The sequence below is a fragment of the Anguilla anguilla genome, chromosome 2 (genome assembly GCF_013347855.1).
Source record: "Anguilla anguilla isolate fAngAng1 chromosome 2, fAngAng1.pri, whole genome shotgun sequence".
In the NCBI taxonomy this organism is placed as follows: domain Eukaryota; kingdom Metazoa; phylum Chordata; class Actinopteri; order Anguilliformes; family Anguillidae; genus Anguilla; species Anguilla anguilla.
Window position 1 is genome coordinate 28963742 of NC_049202.1, and position 21176 is coordinate 28984917.

Here is a 21176-nt window from a genome sequence, read left to right on the forward strand (position 1 = left end):
TACTTGGGGGGACTGTTTGGGAGGAGTTCAGTGAGAAGGTGGGGTGGCAGGGTGCTCCCGAGTCGAATGCCTATACAATCCTGAGGTTTTATTCATTACAGAGTTTATGCCTGATTCGAAACATGTGTTATTATATTTATTGACATTACTTTGTTTAAACATTTGGTGGGTATGTACTGGACACATCCCTCTGTGTTAACTTAACTTGGTTATTTCAACTATTTGCAACCACTTTACAATCACTTTAAGAATTGAGACGCCGGGAAAACCAGACGAAGTATGACCCTTGCGGCATTCCATAGTAAACTGTCTCATGCTGAACAGTCGTACCACGTGACACTTGTAAGAACTATTTCATACTAATGGCTGCGGTGAGAACTACTGGCTATGATGGGAAGACTCTACGTCTTGGATTGCAGAAAATGGGGTCGCGTGTGTATTGATTAACTAGGTAGATGTAGCCTTAAATCCACTGCAATGCGGAAAGAAAAGGTAAATCAGAATATTTTGAGTTTTTTATTCACCGTTACCAATCAATAGATTCATGACTGTGTTGGGCGTTTCTTATTGTGTTTTGCTAGCTTGCTAGGTAGCTAAACAGGCCTACACAACAAGCCGACAGAGTAGCTAACACTAGCTGGCTAGGTAAAATGTTTATATAGGGCCATTTCTCCTACATTGCACGTGTATTTGTGAATTGGATTTAGCAGTCTAATTTATTTATTATTCTATGATGTCAGACATTAGTTAGTAAGCTAGCTACTTGGACCCAAGTCAACGGATATTGTATGGATAGTGGACTACACCCAGTTGTATGATGGTAACGTTATCATATACAAATTTTCCACAACGCATTAGTTGGCTCCCGATTCAAAAATTTTGGTCCATCTTAAATCGGTTGAGTTATATGATTGGATGCTTTCGCGCTCTTCCTTACGTGTTTGCAAAGGCTATTATTTGCCTCTAAAAGTCAGATACGACTCAAGAGAGAAATTTAACAAAGGTAGTAATGTGAAATTAGTTGTTTAAAAAAACAAAACTATTTTGTATTATGTTACGTTCACTTCACATGTCATTTAAGACTGTAATATGGAAACATCAGATACCCAAGTGTCACACATTTTGTTTTCTCCTCAAAATCTAATAGTCTCAACATTTCATCACGTGTGTATGAGAGAACAGGAAATAATGTACATCTGAAATGGTGTGGATGAAATATCACTGCACCATATGCAAATAAAACTCCAAACTGTCTATATAAACAAATACAGTAATAAACTCTTATTGGAAAATGGACATATTAGCTGGCCATTTCTCCTCAAAATTTAGAAGTCTCAAAATTTGACATTTAATTATGACAGAAGGGGTCCTGAAGTAGTACTGACCTGATTTGGGTGAAATATTCCTGAAGCGTTTTCAAATAATCCCACCCAAAATATGTAATCTACTACAGGCTGAGTGGGGAAAAAGAAACATTTTGGATGGTAATATCTCATGAATTATAAAGGTCTCAAACTTCTGACACTTGTTCCTGGCAAAAGGGGTCCTGGGGTACACGCTACCCCATTTTTGTGAAATTTTACTATAGCATTTGTGAATAATCCTACTTCAAACCTTCTGTGTAATCCAATACAACACAGTTGAGAAAAGTGAAAATTTGGGGTCGTGGTCTACATCCTACCCCGTTATTTTAAGCAGGAATGTTTAGGGAAGTCATGGAAGAGGGCAGATTTTACGGCATGGGAGTGATTTTATTTTTTAAGTCCCCAAGCCCAATGACAACAGTCTTGCCTATCTAGTGTTAAGGAAAACTCTCTGCAGTTGTGTGTGTCTAATTGAAAACCTGGTTCTCACTTCTGAGCGAATTGCAATAAATAGGTTGGAAAAAATATTTGAATAATATCGGCTAAATTCAAGAGGAGAAAACATTCTGAGAGAACACAATATTCACGCGTTTCCAAATATGGTATTTGTATTCGGCACCATCACTAACAAATGCTATGATACACTGTTTATTACATGGCTTTGTGCAGCCTTCTTCAGTAAGCAACAATTGTGTACTGAAACATCAGTATGTAATCTAGCTTGGTCTGTAATGCCTAGGTTATATGGAATATGTGACAAAAAATTCCAAGAAGTAGTTAGGCTACTTCAGATGTAGTCAAATATGCTTAACGTGTGGTGAAATTGTTACTCGTTATTTCCATCAAGTATTCCTTCAGTAGTTGTTTCATTATATTCATTAACCACTTCGTGCAGTGCCCCTAGTGGTCGGCATGGCGCCATGCCTAAATTGCTCAATTAAGACATTCTGTTCTCCTGCAACTAAATTATGTGTTGAAAACACAAACTCTGTGTTCTAGCTTTATTAGTAGACAATTCCCCCCCCCCCCCCCCGCATGACACACTGGACAATTGTGTCTATCTGGGCATACATGAAAACATTCTTTTACCTCAAAAAAATTTGTATTCCGTTGTAGCAACAAGATAAAGCTAACAGTAGCTGAAGTTATGCCAGTACAGCTGTAAAAAATGCTGTTTTCTGAACACTAATAAACGAGAGGAATTTTTCAAAAATTATACCATGTCATTCTACTGTCAATATCTGTGACTAAATATGGAATAAATATACAACCGTACTATTGTTTTAACGCGTAGAGATGTCCCTTTCAAGGCGGAGTGGTTATATTGTCTTGGACAATCCGTTTGTGAAATATACGGTCATTTGTGACGCCTGGGTACCTTCCAAAATAGCTGTGTGTAATACCACACGTTGTTTATGGTGTTGTCATCCTTTGTAGTACAATCTGGCTAAACAGAATAAGCTTTCTAACAATGTATAATATGTCTAATTTTACTTTTTGAATAGTGTTTTACAGCTCAGCTTAACCGAAAGTTATGTACCATTATAGCTGCATTACGCATTTCCTCTGTGGTAGCAGTAAAATAAGTCATTTCTTGGAAAATATTATTATTTTTGAGAATTTCTGAGCATGGCTAAGGCATATGTTTCTGATAGACCTAGGTTATATAGTCTACTGTTTTCTGAGCTAGGTTAGAACTGGGGAACGACGCCATTGATTCTGTCTCTTTCTCTATCTACTGAACACATATAAGATTTCAGCGTACAAATGTAAATGTTACTGCTGAAAATATTTAGGTTATATACATTATTTTTGAAATTGAGTGGCTTTAAATAGGTTAGTGGTATTTTATAATTATATTTCACATTGTAACAAGAGTTAGGCTAATGATTACACATTTAGGTACAGTACCATGTAGCGTGATAATGTTTTTGCATTATTGTTTTCAAATCTGATATTCAATGTTTTACTTTAAACCTTAATAAGGGGGACACATATATGCTTTATAATGGAGAAAAAGCATTTTATTGATTTTTGGAGTGATTTTTATGTTTCAGGACCCCTAGATATTTTAAGCCAACTGTACTGACGGAAAGGTTGTAATTCCCACTTGAAAATGATGCAACAGTGAGTCAAAACATTTGATTTGTAGTGAAATTTTGAATAGATTTGGAGTCATTGGGTACACTGCTTACTTTTTGATTTATCGATCTTTAGTAGTTCTGCATATCCGTCCTTAGGTTTGACACACTTGTGGTCAAGGAGTTTTTGATCCAGGACATGTAGGCTATAGTTTAACCTGCTGTCTATTTGCAATCTCTCAGTATTTCATTGCAAACTAAAAAAGAGCAAATTCATTTTTGATTTTTAGCTTAGACAACTGTATTTGTGGCACTATATTTGTATTAATCTGAACTGATCTAAGATAGTATTGTAAATGGTACAAATGTCTTGCTTAATTGAAGCCATTTTTCAAGTCTCACAGATTTTCACATTTGGAGTTATAAAGATTTAACTAGGGTACCCCCTAAAAGGGTAAGGATTAGCCAGATTTGGCATGTGCTGAAAGGGGTTAAAGATTAATCTACAGAGGGGTGACAAAGGAAAAACCTACATAAAGTGTGTTAGTAAGGTGTGGGCTCCCACGAGCTCACAGAACCGCTTTAATGCACCTTGGCATAAATTATAAAAGTCTCTGGAACTTTACTGGAGAAATGAAACACCATTCCTCCAAAAGATTCCCTCATTTGGTGTTTTGATGATGATGATGATGATGGTGATGGAGAGTGCTGTCTAACACGTCGGTCTGAAATCTCCCAAAAGTTTTCAATTGGGTTGAGATCAGGTGACTGCGAAGGCCATAGCACATGATTCACATCATTTTCACACTCATCAAACCATTCAGTGACCCCTCGTGCCCTGTGGATGGGGGCATTTTTATCCTGGAGAGACAGCTCTCATCAGGCTAGAAATGTTTCATAATAGAATGAAGGTGATCACTCGGAATAACTTTGTATTAATTTGCAGTGACCTGTCCCTCTAAGGGGACATGTGGACCCAAACCATGCCAGGAAATTGCCCCCCTCAGCCACCGGACCGTTACACTGTAGGGGTTAAGCATTCAGGCCTGTACCATTCTTTTGGTGTGTGCCACACATGCACTCACCCACTTGAGAATGAGAATATGGTGAAGGATGACTCATCTGATCATATCACTTTTTTCCACATCTTTGTAGACCAGGGCCTATTGTTTTTGCATCAAATGTGCATTCGTCTTTGTAATGAGGGGATTATGCACTGCAACCCTACTTTAATATCCGTCTCTATGCAGTTGTCGATGGACTGTTCTTGCTGACAGTCTGATTATGTCCTGCATTGACATACTCAGTCACCTGAGGAAGAGGAGTTCTTCTGCTTTTCATTACATATCACACTAATGCAGGAGAATCACAGTCAGCGAATATGCACTTTTGACCACAATTTCCAACCCTATTTACTGATGTCTTTCCCATAGATCTATATGCAGATGTCACTTTAGTCACTCTTCCTATTGAAACACTAACCAGTTGAGCAGTCTTTGTGAATGAAGCTCCTGCCATCCGTGCCCCAATAATGAACTCTCTTTCAAAGTCACTTACATCTTTTCCTCCTGCCACCTTGATCCAAAATCAAGGTCAACTGGGCCGGCTAACATTTTTATAGCTACATACCACAGAGCATGATAGGATGTCAGTTTCTTAATTGTATCATAAAGTACACCTGTATGGAAGCATTTACATTTGTTATTTACATTTGTTATGTCATTTATTTGGGTTTTACCTTTAATTTGTCACCCATCTTTATGTCGATTACAGAGAAACTAATAGTTATTGACTAAGAAAGGGATCGCATGGACTGGATTTTGAGTTAAGAGAAAAGTGGGAATGATCCTAAACAGAGCATAGAATGTACAGCATCAGTGAGGGAACATTGATTGCAGTGGTCTGATGATGAGCGGGCAGTTTTTTCTGACCCTGCTCAGCTTGATCTGCTTCTGTTGAGCAAAGTATGAAAACATGTTCATTTTTACATGTGTAGGTACAATTGTTTTTGTTTCGTTATGGCGCTGATCTTAGATGGACCCAGCACACAGTTGTAGATTGAAAAGGGTATTCACAGATTTGTCAGTGGAAAGTAGTATTTGTTTCCATTTAATGCTTGTTTTTTGTATCAGATAGCAAAGACAATATATTGTACAATAAGGTATCCTGTCCGATTGACTGATCTGTCCATAATGCTGTGGTTTGCACCTCTGCGGTTCTTCTATATATCCATATTTTATTTCCAAAAATATGTTGCCTTAAATGACACTTTTTCCTTCATTCTTAATGGGCCTAAATATTCATTTGTTTTATTTAAAGGTGCAGTGTGTAGAATTCAGCAGAACGGACTTGGCAGAAATGGAATATAATATTCGTAAGTATGGTTTAATTAGTGTGTAATCCCATGGAAATAAGAATCGTTGAGTTTTCGTTATCTTAGAATGAGCCCTTTTATCTGCATAGGGAGCGGGTCCTCTTCCCCTGCGCCGCCATGTTGCACCGCCATGTTTCTACTACAGTAGCTCAGAACGGACAAATAGCTCTAGAGAGGGCGCATTTGTGATGCCTGGGTACCTTCCAATAGCTGTGTGTAATACCAGCCACACGTGTTGTTTACGGCGTTGTCGCCCTTTTTAGTACAGTCTGGCTTGAATGACATTCCATTTATTCAATAGGTCAGAGTATAAGCTTTCTAACGATGCTTTTGGAATAGCGTTTTGTCAGCGTAATCAAAAGTTTTGTTATCATCGCATTCACTTATGCATTCACATGTGGTAGCATTAAAATACGCTGCACCTAACGAAACGTAGTTAACGATTTTTCGTAATTTCTTGGAAAATACTATTATTATTCAGGACTTCTGGGCATAGTTAAGCCATATGTTTGCTGATAGACCTAGCTGACATCGTTTTCTGGTGTAAGACAGAAGCGGATAGAAATAGCCTATGTCATTCATTTACTGTCTCTATAAGATTTCATCATTGCTATGTAAGTATTACTGGTCAATATTTCGGTTATATACGTTATTTTTGAAATTGAGTGTCTTTAAATAGGCTAGTGGTATTTTATAATGAGGATATGTCACACTGTATGTAAGCGTTAGTATCAATCAATCAATCAAATTTTATTTATAGAGCACATTTCATACAAGTGATGCAGCTCAATGTGCTGTACATAAAAATAAGAAAGAAGTAATTAAAAAGTGTTACAGTGGAGGAAATAGAAAACGTGATGTAGAAAATGTGACAGGTGCTGGTGTTTTGGTCCTCAAGTAGGGCAAGGTCATTTTTCAGTTTTTTACAGATTATGAAAGTGCAGATTATAAACTTCCAAATGATGTGTCATACATTGAAATCTGAAAATAGTTGAAGAAGATATGCTTATTTGAATGTTGGTACTCCTAAAATCAAGTAGCAAAGAAAATCCCCTTGAAAGATCTTGAACTTTTCACACTTCTCACAGGGAGATAATGGGTGGGAACAATAGCTAGTTAACTCCACCCCAACCACTCCCCCGCTAGAGTACCTGTAAATCCTTGTCCATTTAGGGATTACCCTATTTAAAGCTTTATAACTCCAGATGTGAACACCACAGAGACTAGAAAAATGTCTAAATGAAGCAATACATTTGTACCATTTACAATACTAGTTTAGATTACTTTATATTCATAATTTTGTAAGAAATAAAGTGCCACAAATGCAATGGTCAAGGCAAAAAATCTAAAATGAATTTGCTCCTTTTTTAGTTCGCAATGAAATACTGTGAGATTGCGGGTTAAAGTATACATGTCCTGGATCAAAAACTTCTTGACCACAAGTTCATAAAATCTAAGGGTGGATATGTAGAACTACTAAAGATCTATGAAGCAAAAACTAAGCAGTGTGCCCAGCATCTCCAAATTTACCCAAAATGTCTAAATTATTAACACTGGTCTAAAATAGCTAAGGGTCCAGAAACAAATCCAAAATCTCTCCAAAAAGGAATATAATGCTTTTTGTCCATTGTAAAGCATATGAGCCCCTTATGAAGGTTTAAGATAAAACATAGATATAATTTAAACATTACATAATACCACTAACCTATTTAAAGACACTCAATTTCAAAAATAACGTATATAACCGAAATATTTTGAGCAGTAATACTTACATAGCAATGATGAAATCTTATCTATGTTCAGTAGATGGAGACACAGACAGTAAATCAATGACAGTTCTATCCGCTTCTGTTTTGCTCCAGAAAACGATGTCAGATAGGTCTATCAGCAAACATGGCTTAGCTATGCCCAAAAGTCCTCAATAATAATGGTATTTTCCAAGGAATTACGAAAAATCGTTGACAGTGTTTCGTTAGGTGCAACGTCTTTTAATGCTACCATATATAGAGCGAATGCCATGGTAAGAAAATGTTCGGTTACGCTAACCTATAAAACGCTATTCCAAAAGCAAAATTAGACATGTTATACATCGTTAGAAAGCTTATACTCTCACCTACTGATTGAGCATCCGCCGTTGTAGCAACCTCACAGAGTAAACAAACCTAGGCTACTACCACACGGCTTTATTTATGGGCGGTGGCTTGACTGAAACAAAGTGACAATAGCCAACGAAATCAAACATGCTAATTAAACTGCACCCCCATCACGCCTCCAAAACCCGGCTGTAAGAATCACTAAAACAAGCCGACTTTGCTGACAAATTATAAGTATTTAGTGACCCTAAAAATTTTGTTTATTCTATTGAGTGACTTCTTCAACACTTTAACTTTTGTAATATGAAAAAAAGGAAAACAGTAAAAAAAAAAATTAAAAAACCTTTTTTGCCTCCTAGCGCGATTTCAAGATTTGCGACTTGCGGACCTTTTCTCCAGCACCCGTCACAAATAGAGATACCTTAGCAATGTTTCTTAAAGGAGTAACATGATGGTTGAACGTGACACTTCCCAGTTGTCTTTAGGCAACAACAAAACAAATGTACATAATTTTTTTATTATTCAGTTATTTCAATGTACTTTAAAACGTATTTTTCTAAGCCTAAATTTCCCACTATAAAAGTTCACCCGAACCGTCTGGGTGTGGTAATGAGAACTGTCAGTTAGCTATGATTGACAGACCGTGCCCCGTTACCATAGCTACCCCCATGATAAGCGCTCTTTTTGGGAGACTTTTCACAAGCTAGCTAGCTTAGTAGTATATCAAGTATCGATAGATAGCTAAGGTAAGGACGTTGACTTATATCCAATTATAATTTTTGCTATCTAGCTAGCCAAGTTAAGATAAAAGCACAACTATAACGTCCTCATAAAAGCAAACTAGCTAGCTAACGTTATCGATAACATTGCCTTATGAAAGCAAACTACCTAGCTAGCTAACGTTAGCTAGCTAGCTAGCTAAATGAATATAACCAGAAATAATCTAATAGTCCTTAAAAGGCACTCTAATTTAAGTGAACCTAACGTTAGTCAAATATTTGCATTGTCTTGCCCGTAAGCCAGCGGCGCAAACTATGGGTCTCGAGTTATCCATGGGTTTACGGGGCGTGGAAAGGGGAGTGGTTACTGTGTTCGTGACGCACCAAGCTGACAACTTTCTCAACCGGTTGAAAATAGGACGATAAATTTAAAACGCATATTTCTCCAAAAATACAGAAATACAGGACATATTTAATACTCTACTCATTGTGTTTCTTCAATGCCTCTTTTGCAAATAGCACATAAAACCGAGAAAGTGTGAAAATCACCATGGTACTCCTTTAAGTGATAAAAAGCTGATTTAGTGACATTTCTAACATGGGCTTCAAAATTAAGGTCGGCATCCATGATTACTCCCAGGTTTGTAACTTGATGTTTGCTCTTCAGTGACAGAGATTCTAGATAGACAGAGATTTTTTCTCTTTGATCCTTTGCTCCTATAATAAGTATCTCTGTTTTTTCTTTATTTTTTTGTAAAAAGTTTTGGGGCATCCACAAATTTATATCATTAATGCACCTGATCACAGGGCTCATGTCCCCAGGTAATATGGAGATATAAAGTTGTGTGTCATCTGCGTAGCTGTGAAAATGTATGTTATGTTTTCTAATGACATTCCCAAGAGGGAGCATGTACAAGTTGAAGAGGACTGGCACTAGAATGGACCCCTGAGCAATACCACACAGTATGTCAACTTTCTCCGAGGTCACCTAGTGAGGGAAAGAAGTTGCACCCGGTTAGATATGTCCTAAACTAGTTTAAAACTGTACCCGAGAGGCCAACCCAATTTTGAAGTTTATCTATTGGAATTTCATAGTCAACAGTATCAAAAGCTGCGCTCAAATCCAAGAGCATGAGAATAGAGAGCTTATTTGAATCAGTATTCATTCTTAGGTCATTTACCACCTTAACGAGTGCTGTCTCTGTACTATGGTGGGCAAGAAAACCAGACTGGAAATTCTCTAAAATACAATTTGCGTTAAGATAGTCGTTTAGTTGCTTAAAAACCACCTTTTCAAGGATTTTGTTGAGAAAAGGAAGGTTTGAAATGGGCCTATAATTGCTTATTTCTGAAGAATCAAGATTACTCTTCTTCAGAAGTGGCTTTACCATAACAGTTTTAAGTGCATATGGGAAGGTACCAGTTTGTAGAGAACAGTTAGGCTAATAATAGTCTGCACTTCATCTGCTAGGCAGCTAAAAACAGTTTTTAAAAAAGTAGTTGGAATGGGGTCAAGGGGGCAGTTCGAATACCCAGGCCCTTGGTAATGACCAGGTCCAGAGTGTGGCCTTGTTTATGAGTAGGTCAAGAGACATGTTGGGTAAAATCAAAGGAATCTAAAAGCTTGATAAAATCTTTAGCTTTTGAGTCAGATGGATTATCGATGTGTAAGTTAAAATCTCCAGAGATAATAGCCCAGTCAAAATCTGTGGCTATTATGGACAGTAATTCTGCAAAGTCCTCCATGAAACCGGAGTTAGCCTACATTTTGGAGGACGATACACAGTGAGCAGGAGAACAGGAACATCACAATTTAAAATTATTGCAAGGTTCTCAAAAGTAGAGAAGTCACCAATTGAAATTTGTTTAGAATTAATTTTGTCGGAATATAGCCTAATGTTCCTACACCACCTCCTTTCCTCTCTTGTCTCACAGTATGATGGAAGTTAAAATTTGGAGGTGATGCCTCAATAAGTGCAGAAGGACCAGTATTGTCCAGCCAAGTTTCTGTGAGCATTAGAGTGTCCAGCTTGTGTTCAGTTATAAGCTCATTTATGATAAGTCTTATTGCTAAGTGACCGAACATTAAAAAGTGCCATTTTCATCTTTTGAGATACAGAAGCAGAAACAACAGGCTGATCAGGCTTATAGTAGTGTAATAGTTTTGTGACGCATCATGTCTTTCTATGATTTACAATGCGAAGCAGCTAACATTAGCAATAAAACGCTACCACAATCATAATCGCTATCTTACTTGTAAGCTATGACCTATAGTTTTACGGACTAAATAACTAAATACAATTTACAAATCTATAAAGGAACCTTATCACTTGACACTTGGTTACTCGATGCTGTCGTAGACGATGACATCATTTTTGGAACTTACAGGCGACCATAGCTTCTCCTACGTCGTTGGAAAGGGAGGGGTGAGGGGAAGGGGGGATATTCAGCTGGTTGCTATCTGCAACCTCACCGCTAGATGCCAATTCTACACACTGCACCGTTAAGTTCAATTAGATGAGGGATCAGTGAGAATACATGCTCTGATCACTGCTGTATTTTTCCTATTACATATGATCAGGGGTTAAATTGGGGGTGGACGTGGGTGGACAGCGTCCACCCACCTTTGGTAAATAAATAAATAATTTTGACCGGCAGTTTTACAAATAACTATGACAATTCAGTCCATTTTTCGTAGGCTCCAGTCCATGTGTTCCCTCTAGCCAGTTACTCGCTCAACCAATCAAAAATCCAAAGAAAAAAAGACTCAGGAGGAACAGTCGTTTATATAGACAGGCACAGAAAGAAAAATATCATTGATTGTCTTGATTGTTTGGAAGCGGACGCGGTAGGTAATTTCATTAACGTGTAATTTCATCTATGCAACATTTTAAAGAGAGATGAATAAACAGCCCCCAAGAACGCCGGCTATTATTAACGGCAACTTTGATTGCTTGAGCAAAATCAGCAGGTTGCTGGTCAGCAGCTAAGCTAGGATTGAATATTTCCCACATACATAACGTTTTATTCAGCGGCGACTGGTGAGCTGAAAATCGGTGGGACGCACAAATTTCCTTTAAACTAATCATTGATCTCAACCTGTTTTCATTAGTAATTTTCCTTTATAATCAAGCGTGCCAACGATCGGATTAATCAAATGGCAAGTAACCTAACACACAGCGTCTTCACACCGTGTTAGGGGGATTAAATCATAAATTCAATTTATCTGTTAAAAATCCGTTTTAATCACCAAGTAGCCTACACTTAAACAAGATACACCAGTCTGTTATCTACCGTGCTAGCTTTCAGAATAACCACCAAAAACAAAACCTGCACTTCAATTTTGTTTACAATCTACGCATTGCAGATATTTGCCATGAATACGAGTGCGGAGAAAGAAGTAGGCCTACATGTATCCACAAATAATGTTGACTAAAAATGTGCACAATTTCGTACTGCAAATGAAAATAAATGTAGGCTATAAGGCCTAGGCTGCTTGCTAAAACTGCCTATTTGGGGAGAGCTGGCTATATATATGATAGTATTGAGTGGCCTATTTTGTGGATTAATTGTATTGATACTCAAGGAAAACGATTAAAACGAATTTTTCTAAATCATATTTATCATTTAATCTCCCTAACACAATGTGAAGAAGCTGTGTCCCTTTCCAATTGATTAGTCATGTTTGCATGCTTGTTAATCACTGAAAATGAATTAAAACAGTTTGACATCAATGATTAGTTTAAAGGAAAGTTTTGCACCTCACCAGTTTAAGAAAGATGGATAAAGGAGAAAGAAAGTGAGGACAAGAGGAGGATGACCGATTATTTTCGTGGGTAAAAAAAATTCTCAGCATTAATAACTCTCAATAAACTTGAAATAGGCTATATTATGTAAAAGCTTGCATCAATAATATAGCTACATTCTTTTTAAAACATTGTTTTCCTTAATTACAATTATGTGCACAATACATTAAAGATACAACTATTTTGAGCTGAGACATTCATTGGTTTGATGAATGTCTCATCACCCACCTTTTTTTTTTCACCCACCTCCCACCAGATTTCAGGGTCCACCCACCTCCCAAATCCCAATTTAACTCCTGCATATGATTGCATAGATTTGATGGTCTACAGGTTTGCAGTATACTCAATTAAGTTTTATTTTTATCCATTAGGCACGTTCATTTACATTACATTACAGGCATTTGGCAGACGCTCTTATCCAGAGCGACGTACAACAAAGTGTATAACCATAACCAGAACAAGTATGACGAAACCCCTAGAGAGAAGTACCGGTCCAAGTGCAGGGAACAACCGCATAGTTCAACTTGGACCCTGAAGGTTAAACTGATTAACACTAAACAACGAGAACGGCAACAACGCAATCTATGGAAAAAATACAAGCAGTAGTTAAGACAGTTAATGCGCCTAAATCACCTATGAAACAGCTGCCTAGTTACAACCCTAAGCTTACAGTCATTTACAGGGGGGTAGGGAGGGATGGGGAGAGGTGCAGCCTGAAGAGATGAGTCTTCAGTCGTCGTTTGAAATGGGTCAGTGTCTCAGCTGTTCTGACCTCCACAGGGGCGTCATTCCACCATCGTGGGGCCAGAACAGACAGGAGACGTGTTCTGGAAGTGCAGGTGCGAAGAGATTGAGGTGCTAGGCATCCTGAGGTAGCAGAACGGAGGGATCTGGCTGGCATGTAGGGTTTGAATATCTTGTGGAGGTATGCTGGGGCTGATCCCTTGACTGCCTGGTATGCTAGGACCAATGTTTTAAATTTGATGCGAGCTATAACAGGCAGCTAGTGGAGGGTAGTGAGCAGGGGAGTGACGTGGGAGTGTCTGGGGAGGTTGAAGACCAGACGAGCCGCAGCATTCTGAATGAGTTGCAGGGGTCTGGTAGCAGATGCCGGTAGTCCAGCCAGAAGAGAGTTGCAGTAGTCCAGGCAGGATAGAACCATTGCTTGGACCAGGAGCTGGGTTGAGTAGGTGGTGAGAAAGGGGCGGATTCTGCGGATGTTATACAGGCTTACTGCTGCGATGTTCTTGGAGAGGGACAGCCTGTTGTCCATCACCACTCCGAGATTCTTGGCACAGGGTGATGATGTCACTAAGGTGTCCCCTAGGGAAATGAAAAAGTCGAGGAGGGGAGAGGATAGAGCAGGCATAAAGATTAGCTCCGTCTTTCCCGGGTTGAGCTTCAGGTGGTGATTGTCCATCCAGCTCTGTATGTCCCTCCGGCAAGCGGAGATGCGGGCAGGGACCTGTGTGTCCGATGGGGAGAAGGAGAGAAAGAGTTGCGTGTCGTCGGCATAGGAGTGATAGGACAAGCCATGGGCAGATATTACAGGGCCAAGGGATCTGGTGTACATTTACCTCCAGAAGTGAATTAAGTAGGCCTACATTTTAAGGAATGTATGTTTTCAAACATTTATGTTCTAAAACTAGGCTATATGGATTCTTTCATTGATTTGCAATTAACATGGTGTGTAATGTGTTGCCTGTTCAGAAATGTTTACTTTCTCTTTTCATTTTCTGTACCTGTCTGTAAAAGATTATTTATTCTCTGTGCTTCATTTTAACATATAGTAGTGTACTTATTTCAAACATGCATTTCAGTCCTTTTAAAATATTTTGTTATATCATTTGTAAAAATAAAAATAAATTAAAAAAATAAAATTATTAATGATAACTCACATGGAATTCCAGAGATCTTTATGAAAATGTCCCTTAATGTTTTGCTTTTTGGGGATTTTGAGAAGAACTACTTACTTGAACATTTAGCTATGTGTTTCTGTGAGACCAAAATATAACATGGTGTTATTTTAAGAGTACTGTATGTAGAAAACTTAAAACTGACCAATATTTAAACAATGTATTTTAACTTGACAGGGTATTTTAACTTTTTGAATGTAAATTTTGAAGAAGCTGAAAAGGACAGTTCTTCCCCTGTTCTTCTTAAAATGCAGCTTCGATGCATAGAATCTTTATTGTTTAAAACAATTTCTACAGACAGGTGCCTTCATCAGGGTAATTTTTTTCAGTATATGTTCCACCAGCCAGCACCTCTGCAATTCAGGTGTGCATTCCTTTCGTTCAACAATAGAAAACACAGTTTAAACCATCTTAAATCAGCTTAGAATTCCAGCTGGTCTTAGCTCGAATCTTCTGCACGGTTGATATTAATTTTTTAGTTTTTGTATATGTTTTTATTGGCCCAGACAGTTCTTGTTGAAATGAAGGATATGTTCTATATTTTTTAACTTCTAGAAGTTTCTGGATGAACTTCCAGCTTTACAATTGGGAGCTTAGAGAAAGAAAATTAAACTTTGGGTAATTCCAAAGAAAATTGCATAGTGACATTGTTTCTGTACGTATTAACAGATTAATTTTATAGCATTTATTCATGATTATGTACGCACAAGTATCAGTTTTTATATTGTGCTGATAATTCTTCACTTTTCATTTATCTGGCAGTCCAAGCTCTTCACTCCCAAGGAGCAGAAATGCATGGTTTAGATGCAGCTGTTCAGGCCAAAGGGTAGCCATCACTCTACCTGTACTGGTTGTTGCATTAGCCAAGCTGCTTACAGATTGAAAGTGAAGCTACAACTATGAAACTGAAGTTTCAACTACTTTGCAGAACCTGATTTATTTGGCCCAAATTTAAATAAGAGGAGATTCAACAGAGGCTCAGAAATGGAAGAGGGAACATCAGCTGGTCTGCTGATGTCCTGTTTGATACAGTCACATCTTCAAACTCTGTTGTTTAAATGTAAGCTAGGTGATGACTGACAGACCCTTTTGTCATTCTTTTCCAGCAAGTTGAAATTCTGCAAGCATTTCATAGGACTATGGATTAATTCAGTTCTGAGTAAAATATGTCAGTATTGATTTGGGAAATCCTCATTGATTTAAAAAAATATATATATATTTTGAGTGTTCTCTGAAAAGGACACTTGGAAACAGATTGGCATGACTCACTTTATCTCTACCTAAATACCTCATGCACACAAAATATGGAATCTGGTCATCTGCAGCATGCCGCAGTGTTGACTGATGACCCTATTTCTAGTTGCACACTTTTTGGTTTTGCCTGTGAACAAGCACATCCAATCAGATTGAAAAGTAAGATAAAGATTCAGTAAGACTTGGGCAGTACCAGGGAATGTTATTTGGTAATCCGATACATTAAGCTCCTGTACAAGTTTTAGCTAGGTACCTAATTTTGAAAAATAACAAATGGAAAAAATGCAGTTTTCACTGCCCCAGGCTCTGAAATCAGCCACTCCAAATTTCACCGCACCTGAATATTAACAACTAGTCAGGACATCACTCTGCAAGGTGGCTTCCCTATCTGCCTGTTAATCCTGTTGTGCACTCAGTGCTGCCAGATCAGGCAGGTTGGGGCTACACAGATAAGAGCAGAGCAGAGATACTGCAGAGATGGTCCTAAAGCTAGTTAGCTAGCAGAAAATGATAGGTTGAGATATTCTAGACAACCAATGTCACTATAACAAAAATGGAAGAGAAAAATCTGCCAAAATGACCAGATCTGCCTTTGCCTACAATGACTTATACTGATAAAAAAGATTTTCAAAAGCAAGAAAAGAGCGATTGATGATGAAAAGATTTAAACCAAAAAGAAATTGATCCGAGAAAGAGACAAGACTAGAGTAAACATCAGTTTGGCTTTTCAGAAATAGTGGTAGCCACTAGCTATGTAACTTAGGTACTTACAGCGTCTTCGACAAATGTTATGGATATGCAGTAGTAAAAATAATATTTAAATATAGCTGCAAGCAGCGATACATGGGGCCCAAGCACACACAGCTAATTATGTGCCACTTAACAAGAGCCAAAATCACACTCTGGCCTTAGGGAGATACCCTATACCACTGCAATGGTTTTCATAGGTCTCACCCATGTGGTTAGGCCAAAATGGGGGACAGAGGAAATTGGCTAATAGCATTCTAAAATGGCAACATTCCAAAATGGCGGCAATCCAAGATGGCGGCGACAAATAAGGAAAAGATATAGGTTCTAGATGAAGAAATTGATCACTACAGCAAATCTTTAATCTCCAAAAGACAACAGTGATTTTCTTGTGAATTTCTGAATTTAAAAAAGGGCTCTATAGTGCCACCATCTGTTTCAATTGGACCAATACTTTAGGTTGATGCTTTAGCTTTATTACCCCAGCCAGTTAATGCTAACTGGTACTACCTGGCCATCAATATTGCATGAAGCTCTATCATTTTTGCCAGTAACATCATGCTTATTATACACCATAGCTGTGAATTAAAACTATAGCTGTGTTCATTGTTTACATTTAGTATGATTCCATTTACATTTTGTCTTTTATATCTGTGAATCAGACATTATGTGCTTACTTTGATGTCGGACTGCTGCGTGCCTGTGTTTGGAGGGAGGTGCTTTGGAGGGAGAGCTGAGGGGAGGGGATAGGAGGTGGTGGAAAGTTCTTTTTTTCTCCAAAATCTTGCTCTTTTGCTCATTTCTCCAAACTTACATACTGCACCTTGAAGCAAGAATCAGTCTCTGGTGCTAGCCTGCCTGACGCACAGGCCAATGTGATACACAGCAAGTCAGTGCATCAGTCAAGTTATTGGGGTGCCCCTATGGTAGAAAACACACCGACACAGACCTTTATTGACAATTTTTTTGTGGGGTATATCTGTTCTCTTATCTGGTATGGTTTTGGAATGTCAAAATACAAAATGACCTGTTTCTGAATGTTTGTCTTAAGTAATGTAACATAAGATGACCCTTTATTTTTAACCTGCGAACATTTCCTATCCAATCTATTACTTTTATTTAGTGTTGCTCAATGGGAAATTAAATTATTATTAACACTCTGTTGTCTTTTCAGGCCCAGTTAGGAGTGTATAATAACACGGCAGATGGATCCTTCAAACAAATCCATTAGCGAATACACAGGAAAGCCTGTAAGAACAGAAGAGAACATGCAGAAGCATCAGGCATCAGGAGAAATTTCCCTAGCAATGAAAGACGAACTGGCACTGGGGAATGGGGCAGGCAGTGAGCAGCAGGTTCAGGCCATTAATCCTGCTGTACAACCAACAACAATTAATGTAGAGTTGGAGAAAACAAAACCACCAGACCTTACTAAGGGTTTGGAAGATTGCCCGAGATCCCAGAAGAGTTCAACTTGTGGGGTTCTGGAAAATACACTTAGACAAGGTGGAACTCTAGATGCAACTTGCTCAGATTTGGTGGGAGACTTCAACATGGCACAAGAGCTTGGTGAGAGTATAGTCAAAGACAGGCCACCAGAGCTAGCACCCTTCGTTAATCCCAGTGAAGTCCAGGAGGGCCATGTCATTCTGCTGAGCAGCAGCAAAGCTACCAATTCAATCGGGGAAAACAAACCAAGCAAGGACAACTTCCAATTTCAAAAAACTGCTTTAAGTGGTATGGATACATATGATGCTGACAAGGATCTAGATACAAGTGCAGTCCTGAAAAATGCTGAGGTCAGTAAAGTGGGGCTGCAGAGTTTACCTAAAGGCAAGGAAGGTCAAGACCAAAATGATCCGACTAAGTTACTCCCATCAGAACATGGTTATTCCCCTGCAGAGCAGTGGAAGGAGCAGAGGCCAAGCAGCCCAGTTAGTGCAGAAATGAGACCTTCACCAATCCAGCCAAAAAGGGTAACTCCAACGGACACTGAAAGCATACAAACAACTGACGCCCAGCAATTAGTGATGGCTATGAAACGGCAAACCAATCAACTAAAAACATACCCGCCTTCAAAAAAGCAAAGAATACAGGCTGCACAAGATGGGAGACCAGTTCATGTATACAGCAACACGCAAAAGAAACAACTGCTTTTTCTCAACCAAGGCCTGAAACCTCCTGAGATGTCAAACCCTTCTCTGGTCAGCAAAACCTTACCACATGCTGCTGGTCCAGACAGATTCAGGAGTCAATGTCTGGAATTGCAGCCTGGAATTTCAAGATCTGTTCAGTCTCATATTGTGCCCAGACTACAGAATCCACAAACGGCAGCATCAAAATCCATCAGTCCCCAATTGGAGTGCTCAGAAGCAGAAGAACGAGGGGAAAAGGGGAAAATGAAAAAGTCCGAAAAAATTTTGCAAAGACAGAGGAGCAAGAGTGGTAGAAGTCTCCCCTTAGAAGAGCCTCCTTTGTTTATTCCTGATAATGCCCCAACAGTGAAGCAAGAGGAAGACTCCATTGACAGTGAGACTGTATGGGATCCTACCAAGCATTGCATTTTCTGCAAAAAGCCTCATAACTCCAGGTATATTACACAGGATTCTTATTGCTGTAGATGCATCTGTACCTTTCAACAAAGATTCAGCATACCTAATTTCTAGCATTAGTTCTACATTGTGCATTACGGTGGTAGTGCATTTTAGAAAAAAATGTAAGGTACTGAATAATAAATACATTTTGTAATATGAACTGCTTTTAATATAGAAATAGGCAGGGGAAATAAAGTCAGTAGCTGCATCAACACTCAATTTCAAATGGTAAAATGAGGTCAAATTTGCCATTCGTTTAGGTTCATGGTTGGCTGTGGTCGTTGTGACGACTGGTTTCATGGGGAGTGCGTAGGTCTTGACCTGGCCAAGGCCCAGAAGATGGAGCAGGAGGACCAGGAGTATGTTTGCCTCAAGTGTTGTGCTGAGGAGGACAGGAAGTCCACTGCCCTGAGGCAGCTTCGCACAGACCCATCTAAGCTTGAGCACAACCTGGAGAGTGACCCTTTGGCGAAACAAGAGAAGCAGAGGCAGGCAAAGCCACCCGTAACAGGAGTCAGAAGGGTAAGGGGTATGCTGTAAAGGGATGTTGTCTGTGTTTATGTTGTGATTTTGGGATTTGTACATTACTGATGTTGTAGGCTAAGTAAATTATGGTGACAGGAGAACTATATTAAAATCTGGAAGTTGGGGCTGCTGGGTGCCTCATTCAGTTAAGGCACCACACCACGTTGCATGCATGAGCCTTGCAGCCTTGGTTTGAATCTGGACCACGCCAGTGCTAACTGTGGTCCATAGCTCCAGAGGGAAATGTACAATTGGTGATTGTACCACTTAGAGGAGGGTGGTCCAGTCTGTTAGGCATCCATGTTTCTTATCACTCTCTAGTAATCCCCACTAGTTGATTGGGGCACCAGAGCTGTACTCTGCAGTGTGACATGAGGTAGTAGTTGACACTACGTGTTTCTTTGGAGGACCGCAGATATCTACACTCTCCTGAGTTGCCTGTGCAGTTCGCACATGAACACAGCTGTGGTTGCAGATAACTGGACACAACAAATTATGGTGGTAATTGGATACATGCAGCCCAGTGTTGGACACCACCAAAAAAACAAAATGATAAATTAACCCCTTCACACAGATGCCAAATCTGGCCAATCCTGGCTTTTTGGTAGTGTTCCTGCTTTCTATTTGCATGTTTATTTCTCAAACAGATTATTATAGACAATAAATGACAACTGAATCATGAAAGGGACATCTCAACATGTAAAACAATGGTAAAATTGTATATTTTTTCCATATTTAGTTTCAGATATTGATAATGGAACGACGTGGTATACACAATCATTCCTTGTTTATTTTGTTATTCAGTAAGCATAGAAAGTGCTACCAAAAAGCTCTTGCCAAAGTGGCTGGTAAGAGAGAAAGTTATAGGCTACTGCTGTCTACCCGCATTTGGCAGGTGGTGAGTGTTAATGTCAAGCCCTTCTGGTCAGAGAAGCATATAGGTGGGCTTGTTTTGTTCCAGAGAATCTATACAACCAGTGGTGTAACAGCATTCTTTTGTACACAGTACTTTTGGAGTGTATGCAATGGCGAAACAAACAACAATGATAATTCCTCTGAGAATTTCTAAGTAAACAATGGACATTATGTAAATTGTACAAGTTACATAAGTATAAGTATGTACTTGTAATATGTTGTTATATAACAATGTATCCATGAATGCAATGTAGTCCATATTGTGTGCTAAAATCATAATGGCTCATACATTGGCTGTATCTGATGTGTACACAAACAGCAAAGCTGACTTTTGTTACCCATATAAATATTATGTGTAGGTTCTCATTTTGAAAATCTTTCTAATTTGTGCCTTTTCATTTGTATTCTAATCTAGGATTCGGTGGAAATGAGGCAGCAGTCAACCAAAAAATCAGAGACCAGGAGGCTGTATGATTCAGATTGTAGAAGTGGTCACACAGTGAAAACACAAAAGACCTCAGGGGACATGCCACTGAAAACTGGTATTAGGATTAAATCTCACTGTTGTAGTGATTCACTTCATCAATCACATATGTGTATTCTAATACTGTACAGTGTTTATAAAATGTGGCAATAATGAAAATTATGACAGATTAATTTCTGGTTATTGAAGGATGCAATTACATAAAAAACTTTAGGCTAATGGATAGCAAACCCTGATGTATGCTAATGTAATTTCATGATTATGACAGATAAAATGAGGGAAGAATTTACGAGCAATAATTTTT

The 21176-nt window shown here is 38.7% G+C and overlaps 1 protein-coding gene across 2 annotated transcripts in view; it reads left to right on the plus strand.

Annotated features, from left to right (window-relative positions):
- Positions 1 to 341: 341 nt before the first annotated feature.
- LOC118220569 (PHD finger protein 3-like) overlaps positions 342 to 21176 on the plus strand; it is a 49408-nt gene continuing 28573 nt past the window's right edge. Inside the window, exons 1-5 of one of the 2 annotated variants that reach the window (XM_035404450.1) lie at positions 342 to 492; positions 5765 to 5819; positions 17529 to 18944; positions 19209 to 19470; positions 20804 to 20930. In XM_035404450.1, the coding sequence (XP_035260341.1) occupies positions 17560 to 18944; positions 19209 to 19470; positions 20804 to 20930 (1774 nt within the window). In that variant the 5' untranslated portion in view covers positions 342 to 492; positions 5765 to 5819; positions 17529 to 17559. The remainder of the gene's footprint in view (positions 493 to 5764; positions 5820 to 17528; positions 18945 to 19208; positions 19471 to 20803; positions 20931 to 21176) is intronic. The other variant, XM_035404452.1, reaches the window with a different exon arrangement.